The sequence below is a fragment of the Manduca sexta genome, chromosome 22, assembly GCF_014839805.1.
Source record: "Manduca sexta isolate Smith_Timp_Sample1 chromosome 22, JHU_Msex_v1.0, whole genome shotgun sequence".
Taxonomy (NCBI): Eukaryota; Metazoa; Arthropoda; class Insecta; order Lepidoptera; family Sphingidae; genus Manduca; species Manduca sexta.
The window spans coordinates 11,501,493-11,511,855 of NC_051136.1; the positions used below are offsets into that span (position 1 = coordinate 11,501,493).

General features: G+C 36.0%; 1 protein-coding gene across 3 annotated transcripts in view; it reads left to right on the plus strand.

Annotated features, from left to right (window-relative positions):
* The window catches only part of LOC115442150 (venom dipeptidyl peptidase 4), a 35,481-nt gene extending 25,854 nt beyond the window's left edge, over positions 1-9,627 (plus strand). For all 3 annotated transcript variants that reach the window (XM_030167134.2, XM_030167133.2, XM_030167135.2), the window contains 11 exons: positions 966-1,057; positions 1,996-2,116; positions 2,713-2,805; positions 3,213-3,349; positions 3,752-3,962; positions 4,333-4,517; positions 4,900-5,094; positions 5,805-5,962; positions 6,611-6,696; positions 7,132-7,257; positions 8,646-9,627. In XM_030167134.2, coding sequence (XP_030022994.1) covers positions 966-1,057; positions 1,996-2,116; positions 2,713-2,805; positions 3,213-3,349; positions 3,752-3,962; positions 4,333-4,517; positions 4,900-5,094; positions 5,805-5,962; positions 6,611-6,696; positions 7,132-7,257; positions 8,646-8,735 — 1,494 coding nt within the window. In that variant the 3' untranslated portion in view covers positions 8,736-9,627. The remainder of the gene's footprint in view (positions 1-965; positions 1,058-1,995; positions 2,117-2,712; positions 2,806-3,212; positions 3,350-3,751; positions 3,963-4,332; positions 4,518-4,899; positions 5,095-5,804; positions 5,963-6,610; positions 6,697-7,131; positions 7,258-8,645) is intronic.
* The last annotated feature ends 736 nt before the right edge of the window (positions 9,628-10,363 follow it).

The window sequence follows — 10,363 nt, forward strand, 5'->3', positions numbered from 1 at the left end:
TTCCTGTACGTATTGTTATTTTTTTTATATTAAATGACACACAACAGCAGAAAGAAATTATTCCAAAACAAAGGATTGTTACACTTTTAACTTTACACAGTGGAATAAAAGATCAAGGCCTTTTCATAACAGTACTATCTTAAACATTCCAGAGACAATAAATGAAAGAGATGATGCCTCGAAAATAGACAATTTATAATATTATAAAATAAGCCGCTCTTTTAGTGCCCACATTTGTAACCGTTGCATAATGCTACCGACGTCATGGTCATTGTGCTCAAAAGGTAATATTAAAAACGTGATATGACTACTGAATAACTTGCTTTATTTAGGTTAGTTGATACTTCACAAATGGAAATAACGTTGATATTATATCTACTATAAAATTAATAACTACAATAAAACCGATAACGAAAATATGATTTACAACAGACGGCTATGTTTTATTTTTTTATTTATTTTCGCCTACAATGCCTACAACAATATTACCCAAAATTCCATCTATAATTATTCGAGTGATATTGGTTAGTTTTCACTATCGCAGTTTTATTTGTTAACAACGAGACTTATTAAAATAATAATAATAATATCAGCCCTGCATTATATACAGTCCCACTGTTGGCCACGGGCCTCCTCTACTACTGAGAGGGATTAGACCTTAGTCCACCGCGCTGGCCTAATGCGTATTGGTTGACTTCACACACCCTCGAAATTCCTATAGAGTAATTCTCAGATATGCAGGTTTCCTCACGATATTGTCCTTCACTGTTAATGTAAGCGATAATACACACATAAAGAATACACACATAACTTTAGAAAAGTCAGGGGTGTGTGTCCTTGGGATTTTAACCCGCGGACATTCGTCTCGGCTGTTCGTACCAACTAGGCTATCGCCGCTTTTATTGAAATAATATAGATAATATAGATGATTTACGTTACTTTTAAAATGTATGTTTATATTCCAGCCTGGTACCACTAACCCAACAGTGTCAGTCACCATCAGAGATCTGGACCTTAGAAACGACACAGTGTTTTATGCACCCAATGATCTTCAACAGTAAGTTATTCCTATATTTTATGAGATCATGCTGCCGAGGGTTCTTAGCCGCTTTCCACAGCGTGGATTAATAAGGAATCAAAACTGCTTGTGAACAACTATTGGAATGAAGAAAAAATATTTGTCGGCGTTATGTATGTCCAGAAAAAATATTAAAATTACATTTACGGAGTTACTATGTCCCATTTTTTTGCTTCGAATGTCCAGACGAGCTTGCCGTTCCCCTGATCAACAGTAGAAACACCATGCAACACCTTGAATTACAAAGTATTGTTTAGTATTCCAATGCGCTCGCCAACCTGAGACATGAGATGTTAAGTCTTATTATATCAAGTAGTTACAATGGCTACAATGTCCTTCAAACTGGAACACAACAGTGACTACACACTGCTGCTTGGCGGCAGAAATAGACATTGCGATGGTACCTACACAGGTGGACTCTCACATAATATGAGAAATCTACCACTAGTAACTAAGTATGCTGGAGTAGGTGCATGTTGTCTATTTTTGCTAATAAGCATAAGCGAGCGAACTGGTCCAGTCTTAAAGATGTGTCCAGAGTTACTGAGAAATTTGTCTCAGGACAAGCGAAAAGCAGTGTTTTATATTTCAAAGTCCGTGTTGCGTGATAAAGTATACACAAACCAAGAAACAAGCAAGCTTGTTTCATAAATGTGACTGTGTGTGTAGACAAGTGGGGGCGATAGATTTGAATTTGATTGTGCTTAGGTTGACCTAAGCACAATCAGCTACCAACCTAGCTAACTGTCTAGCTGTACCTACTTTTGTATAAAGTATATGTATACTGTTGTTCAATTGTTGGAATTACCTAAATGAAATTTTTGCTTTCACCCTATCCTGATTAAAAATTTGAGATTATGCCCTTGAATTGAATGTTGACTACGTCCTTATTGACATTTTATTTGTATCATTTCCAGGCCAATCCTGAAGTCAGTGCGTTTCGTAAATAACGACACAATTGCGGTTATGTGGACCAACAGAGTGCAGACTACGTTCAGAGTGTTGTTGTGCACGGACGGACAGACCTCTTGCAATCTGGTAAGCATATTTTTTAATCCGGACTAACGGATTTTAAGATAAAAGTAGACAAAGTTTTCAGTAACAACCAATGCAATAAAAAAACAAAACACATCACGCCTTAACCCCTGAAGGGGTAAGCAGATCTACCAGAACATCCACTTTAGCGATGATTTTTTTATTCCAAGATGTACTAGAAAGCAAACTTATCGCTATATAGGGCATAATTTTGACCTCAAGAGACTGAGGAAAATACCCAATATCACGTTCCTAGATCCGGGATTCGAACCAGAAACCTTAGCCTTATCGTTCCGTTGACCTATTACAAATACCAAAGAGACAGCCATGAAATTATTTTAACTCAATCAAATAGAACGGTCTTTTTTCCCACTTGTCTTTATTCTGCTCCAATATCTAGTTCATGCATTTTGTAATAGGGCCTAGTTTTCACTATGTGCCACTCATCAGTCGTCAACCAGATAAGAGATGTAATCCTGTACTAGAAGAATAGAACTGACTCGCATCTACTTCAGCAATGAAATAAAACTAATTGCCAAACATAATTTATCAGGGACTTTTACGGAAACGGTTATTTATTTAATTTTCTTTCATTCCAGATTTACTCATACACTGAAAACGACGGTTGGATTGATAACATCCCTCTCGTGTTTAACCGCCTCGGAAATGCTTTCATCACAATTTTACCACAGGTGTGCTATTATTTTTATCTATATTCTGCTCACAACTTTACTTACTTAAAGTCCGTTACCGGGCTACAATATAACCTATGACACTATTGTTAGTAAAAAAATTATTTTAGATTCGGAGTTGTAATTTGTCGTGTTGAACAAACCAGTTTAGTTTTATCTCTGAACCTTGTCAGATATTGGAAAATCACGTGGTCAGCTATCTTAATATACTTATTGTTGAAATCAGAAATAAGCTAGAACAAAAAAATGTCGTAGAACCAATATATTATAAATACATTTTGGTAGTTGAATATTGATATACTATGATAATAATAAGGACAAACTATTACTTTTACCTGTTTCGACGCTAAAGAATGAAACTTCATGTTTGTTAATGTATAATGATAAACATAATTGAAATTTTCTAGCCGGTGGGAGGAGTATTGTACAAGCAAATAGTACAAATATCTCAGTCCGCTTCTGGCAACTTGTGGTCGAGCAATGCTATCCTCAACACACCGCAAACTGTCGGAGACATTATGGACTGGTCTCCGGATAACGTCATGTAAGTTTATTTTTCCATGCTTAGGAAAATTTATTTCACTAGATCTGAAGTACATAATAGTCTTATTAATATTATATTGGTCAACTAGAGCTGAGGGTGAACTAAGTTCTTCAATAATCGCCAGAATATGACGGACTGAGCTAAGAACGAGACTTCTCGGAATTACTTATTGTGGATCTATAATAACTTGCTATTTGACCATGTGTACATTAGTCGCTATCCAATCATGGAGGTACAAAATATAGGTCTAGTAACTACTCACCAGCTGTAATCTGCTAAAGCATTGGCGGTTCTGATATTATTCCTAGCGGTATCCAGGATCTATCTCGTAAAAAGACTCCTAGATCTTTCGAATCTCTATTTACCCTAGTAGTATAAGCACATACTATATAATATTTGCAGTTGGTACCGCGCCACGCACATCAACGACTCTGCCGAGCAACACATCTACTCAGTTAACGCTTCCGGACACATTTCTTGCTTTACGTGCCAAATCAGGAGACCTGACGGCGGCGAGTGCCTCTACAACGACGCTACTCTCAGCGCCTCCGGGAACAGAATCACCATCAACTGTGCTGGACCTGATGTTCCGCAAGTCTACATTTATGATATCGTGAGTTGGAAATTTTGTTCCTAATTTGTTTTATATTTGAAGAGTCAAAAAGTTTCTCGCATTTTTGTTACCTGTAAAAGAGATTAACATAAGAAATAAGAAACCATTTATCACATGATAATACATTAATAGAAAACTGCGAAAATGAGTGTTTAAATTGCTATACATTTCCAACCTTTTTTAATCTCTTGTAGTATTTTGAGGCACTATCATTATTACACTTCAGTTTGGGGTTAGACCAACAAACTTTTTCAAGCATAATATAGACAGAATTTTGCTTAGTTTTTTTATGAGTAAGTCAGAGCCAATTTTGATAGAAAAGTCATTGAAAGTGATGCAGAGGAGACTAAATCCAACCAAATATTTCCAGGACGGTAATTACATCAGAACCTGGGATGACAACGCAGAGCTAACAGCATTGATGGCGAACAGAGTGCTCCCGACTACCATCCGTATGTCGGTGCCCATAGCCGCCGGTTTTCCTGAAGCAGATGTCCAGATCCAAGTGCCAGCTGACTACATGGACCGCTCTAATGTGCCACTTCTTGTCTATGTGTGAGTAGGAATTTGTTTCATTATATAAAATGTATTGCTAGGTCCTTACTATAGCTATTTTTAAGGATTAAAATAAATATTTTATATTCTAATAGGTTTATAGAATTCAGAGGTCAGTCATAGTAAATTTACATTAAACGCTAGTCATTTAGAAGAATTAGAGTTATTAGCCTCCAAATTCCTTATAAGATTCAGTATTTTTATAATTCGACAATAAACGAGACAAATTATGATATACCTAAAACTTTATCTTCATATCTGTATTATTGTAAAATTATACCACATAATTTGTAATTCCTATGGTATCAAACTTCAATTCCCTTTAAAGCAATATCAAATATTAAGAACTTCCTACCTACTAACTTGTAAATATTTATTCCAGTTACGGTGGACCCGACACTGCTCTGGTGACTAAACAATGGAGCATCGACTGGGGCAGCTCCCTGGTCAGTCGATGGGGTATTGCCGTGGCGCAAATCGACGGCCGAGGGTCTGGACTGCGCGGTGTTGCCAACCTGTTTGCTGTCAACAGGCGCCTGGGCACCATTGAAATTGAGGACCAGATCTCTGTTACTAGGTGAATTTAGTTGGAATATATTTGGGCATAGAATGGCCATGAAATAAATAATTTCAGGCCTATCTGTTGGAGGTGGTTGCGTTCTTTTGAATGAATTAATAGCCTACCTAAAACTATTATAAAAAAACAATTTCTTTATTTTTTTATAGTAGTTTTAGGTAGGCTATTGCTGTAAATCTTTTTTCTATGTAGTTAATCCATGTTATCTGTATAAAACAGACCAGATTCTTAATAAGAGTATTGAAATATTGAATGGATAATCTATATCTACTTCTTTACATCTGTCTCTATCCCACTGTGGAGTTGTTTTAAAATATTGATTAGCTGCTATTTCTTTTTAATCTTCCTGATGTGTAGTTAACGCAACATATATCACTTAGCCAGCAGTGATGGCATAGCCTAGTTTATGAATTATCGCTTACTTTAAGGGTAAAGGAAAACACTGGGACGGAACCCGAATGCCTGAGATGTTTTCTATAAGAATTTTGAGAGTATGTGAAATCTGCCAATCCATATTAGGCCAGGATAGTGAAAAACAGCTTAATTCGTCTCTGTAATGGAGGTCCGTGCCCAAGCCTGGGACAGTATATACAAGGCTAATATAATTATTGCTTTCCTAAGCAGCACCAAATAAAATTTTGCTTATTTTTACAACCAGCCTGCCTTCTGTCAATGTAATCTGTATTGATTTCCTTACTCTTTCTATCTAGACATATCCAAGAAAACCTCCGCTGGGTGGACTCGAACCGCACCTGCATCTGGGGCTGGTCGTACGGTGGGTACGCGGCGTCGCTCGCTCTGGCTCGTGGTCAAGGAGTATTCCGCTGCGCTGCAGCCGTCGCGCCTGTGGTCGACTGGAGATTCTATGGTATATCTTATTTAATATTATAAACGGAATGTTTATGAAAGTGTTTGGATTTTTGTAAGAAGAAAACGCAAAAACAGCTGGATGGATTTAGATAAAATATGGCACTCGGGATAGATTATGTCCTTAGTCCACACTACTTTTTGTCCTGGCAATTTGCTATCATAAGGAATAGTGTGTTATTTATCTATTTTTTTTAAATAGATGACGCTGGTCTTGTACAGATTGTGTCAGGGATCGATATCGCGATTTTAGGATTAAGAAGGGAATAATTTTCACGCGGCTGAAGCTACGAGCAACAACTATTATTTACTTCAATCATAATATGGATGTAGTTGAAACTGTGTTAAATATTTAGATTGTATAGATTTAATTAATTATCTGTAAAAGCATTCTGAAAACTAGTCCGTGATATTGAGACATGTTGCGCCGGGATTTTAGTTTTAGAAAAAGCTCAAACTTTAGTTCCTTAGCGAAAGTGTTTTTTAAACCTATTGCATTAAACAACTGTCCTTGATTTACCATATTTATCCGTTTCTCAGGGTAGCCGTTCAAACAAAGCTAAAGCCTCACAATAAACCTAACCGCCACAAAAAGTGTACCTTTTGTCGGTTTCCATAAGGTTTTTTATTTTATTCAATTTCTTTTCAGACACAATCTACACTGAGCGGTACATGGATCTACCATTAGATAATCCGCAAGGATATGCCAATTCATCATTATTAACAGAGGATGTGGTACGTGACATATCTATTATACCTTGTAAAACCTTATATTGCGTAACATACTCGAAATATAATATTAAGAATATTACTCAGCATTCTGAATTAGAGTGCAATATATCAGGATGAGGAATGCGCTGTGATGCCGTCCAGTTTCTGATGGATTCTAAGGTCTAACGGTTCTACTGTTCAAGAACTGTGCGACAATAATTCAACCTACTTTAAAGTTAATTTAAAAAACGATCTCATCTTAATCTTCCATCAGATCCCGAGATTAAACCAATCAATAATGTCGTTTATAAGCATATAAAAAGAACCTAATTCTAATTGGTCCATTTTCATGATCCCTCGAAACAGAGCGACAGTAAAGTTATAATCAATAAAATTAATTTAAACACATTTATCTTTTCACATCACATCACATTTATCAAGATTTTTTTCTAACCAAAGGTGGAAGCCTATCGAGACAAGAGCTACTTCCTGATCCACGGTACGGCCGACGACAATGTGCATTACCAACACGCCATGTTAATCTCTCGGCTGCTGCAGAGGCGAGACGTGTACTTTACGCAAATGGTAAGGATACAAGTCATTGGAGATTTAATATACAATATTTTAATATGACATTGCTGTGAGCGGTATGACTCTCCACTGAGGTCCCGGGTTCAAACTTAGAGTCAGGCAAAGTGATATTGGGTTTGTCTTCTCAGTATCAAGGTTTGGAATTTGTGCCCGATAGGGAGATAGGCTGGCTCCCCATCACATCACATAACCATACAAATATGGCGAAAATGGGGGGCCTGGTTGCACCTCTACCTACATTTTCGGGGATAAAGGCGTTGTGTATGTGTGTGCATTGTAATATAATCTTATACTTAGTGATGAGTATAGAAGAGTCTAACTTTGCATTTACATCGACGACAGAAGTTGCGTTCCTTAATGGCTGACTAAAAACAAATATTTTATTACAGCTGTATCTACGTTAAAAACCGCTTAGTATATTATTATATCTCAAGCTTCAGTTATACTTTTTAGTCGTCGTAAAAGTGTTTAGTGCTCAATCAGCTTTTTATTTCACTAAATATTGGTGGTTTAATAATAACATTCATTCTCTGTAGCTCTAGAGATGACTATGAGATAAGTTTACTGTTAGAGTATGCCTTATGTGGCCGCATAGAGACTGAATTACACGTTTTACTGAATAATGTACGTAGATACGCAAAAAGGAACCAGTCTGCAAAATGACACTTTTGAGATAGTGAAGATTAAAGTTTAAATCATTTTTGCTCATCAATATTCTATTTTATATTTTGTTAATAAGAAGTTCCAATTAACACATTTTGACTAAGATGTTTTTACTAATGGAAAATATAGACCTTATAGACTAGAACTAATTTGGCATATTCGGTTTATTTTCGAGCAAATGTACTGTCGTTTCGTGCAAACATCATTTTTCATAATAAAGTTCTGGAAATACCCCTTTGAGAATGAATATAATTATTATAAAGCATCCAGATACCGCTTTGTTCTTGCATTAAACAAGAATAGTTACATTTTATCTAAAAATATGGCATGGAAGTTTGAGGAAGCGGCCGGCCATTTGTACGAATTTATAGCCTCTTTAGAACATTACCGTTGTCAGCATATAGTCCCCTTGGGTCTTTCGTCGCGTTACTTTGATATATTATGCGAGCGTTAATAAAATTGGAAGAATATAATTTACGATTATTATTTTATACCATTTGAATGGTCACATTGCTATCATGGCTAATAAAATTAGGGTTGTCAGAAATGAGAAATTATGTCGCACATTGTAATGTATGAATTATTTTTGCGTTACGTTGCCGAAAAAATATCGTTTTTTTTTAGCAAATAAACCCGAAGATACATGATAATATTTCTCGTTTATAATTTATTAGAATCTAAGCCATGAATACTAATATTAATGTGTTCTTTTTCCACAGAGCTACACCGATGAAGACCACGGCTTAGTCGGTGTGAGACCTCATCTTTACCACGCGTTAGAGAATTTCCTACATGAAAACATGTTCTAAGTACTTTTAGAAACAAAACAGTCATTTGTTAATTGTTTTAATTTTAAGAAAAATAAAGAGGCTATTGGCAGACAGAAAACGTAATACAACAACGTTAGAACAATTTAGACCGATACTAGTTATTGAAATAAGAATATTTCATGACTTGGAAGTCGTTAAGATAGTTGTATACAAACTAGGCGCACACTAATCGAATTAGTTTATATGATAGCTTTGTGCAAGAAATATTAACTATACCTACTTAATTATCATATATGTCATTAATTCTTTAGTTTTTTTATTCCGTCTTCCTTTACAAAGTAATCTTAACTGCGTATGGTATTTAATTATAGATGCATTTGTTATAAAATAATGCAACAAGCTACAGCGTTAAAGCACATTAGACATTTATCATTAAATAACGTAAATATTTGTTCATATTTCTATACATAGCTGTTGAACGCGCTATAGTGTCAATCAGTGTAATCAATCAGCGTATCACTGATTTCAAAACATGTCAATGAATCAGATATTTGTTTACTAATTAGTGCTGTAGTGTGCGCTTGGCTTTAAGTCTACCGCAGAGAGCCAATTTCTTGCGTTATTAAAAAAAATCTACATAATAACAAGTATTGATGTAAAGAAATGTAGTAATACAACGTTACCTGTTTATAGCAATAATTAAATGTAATTTACAATCGATTGAGATGTAAATATTTTTTAAATTATTATATGGAGAGTATTTTACAGTTACTTAATATTTCAATGTGTAATTACCGTATGAGACAGGGTTCTGAAGGATAATATTTTTATTTATCAACTATTTATGTATTGCACTTAACTAGTTATGGAATGTATGTAAATATGAGTATTTCAAGTACTTTAAGTACAAAATAAATGTGTTTTTCTACAACAGTTTGTTTTTATAACACCCATTTCATATTTTAAAAAAAATATTTTTATATATTATACTTTTGTGGATCAAAGTCCTAATCGACAGAAATTCGCGATCACCGTACACAAGGTGTTAAAACCCGCCATAGTGACCCATGTATAAGTCGCGTTCCGGGATCAGCTGGTGTATATCCTATTGCTAAAGCGAGAAATGATTGTATCGACTGCCGAGGGTTAATCATCTCTTGTCAGTCGACATTCTATTAGTCTCTGCAGTCTGCAGTGGGGTGTTTGCCGTGCGCTTATAAAAAAACAGACTCGATACCCAGTTTTCATTGGAATTAATAGCAATTAAAGATTGTAATCAAACGCTCAATACATTTCCTTATCGTATTCACCCTCGTTCAGAGGGTGGATCCATAAACTATCTGTCCGATAACTTATTGGGTCTGCTACGGGTATGCGACCCCGAACTACTCTAGCTACTAGTGTCACAAACCTTATCTTCCGTGACAGTAGTATCCTTGTCCCTTCCATTTCCCTCTTCCTTTCTAATTATCCCTCCTTATATAAATTCCTTTCCTTTCTCCAACCGGCTAAAGGCGGTATAACCTAGCTCAACTAGGCACAGCCAGCCCCCCAGACCGTTGACAGGCAGCAGTATTAACGGTGCGAAGAACTGTGCCTCTGCGATCGCCAACCCGTTTGCCCAGCGTGGCGATTATGGGCATAAACCCTCCAATGATACAGAATCA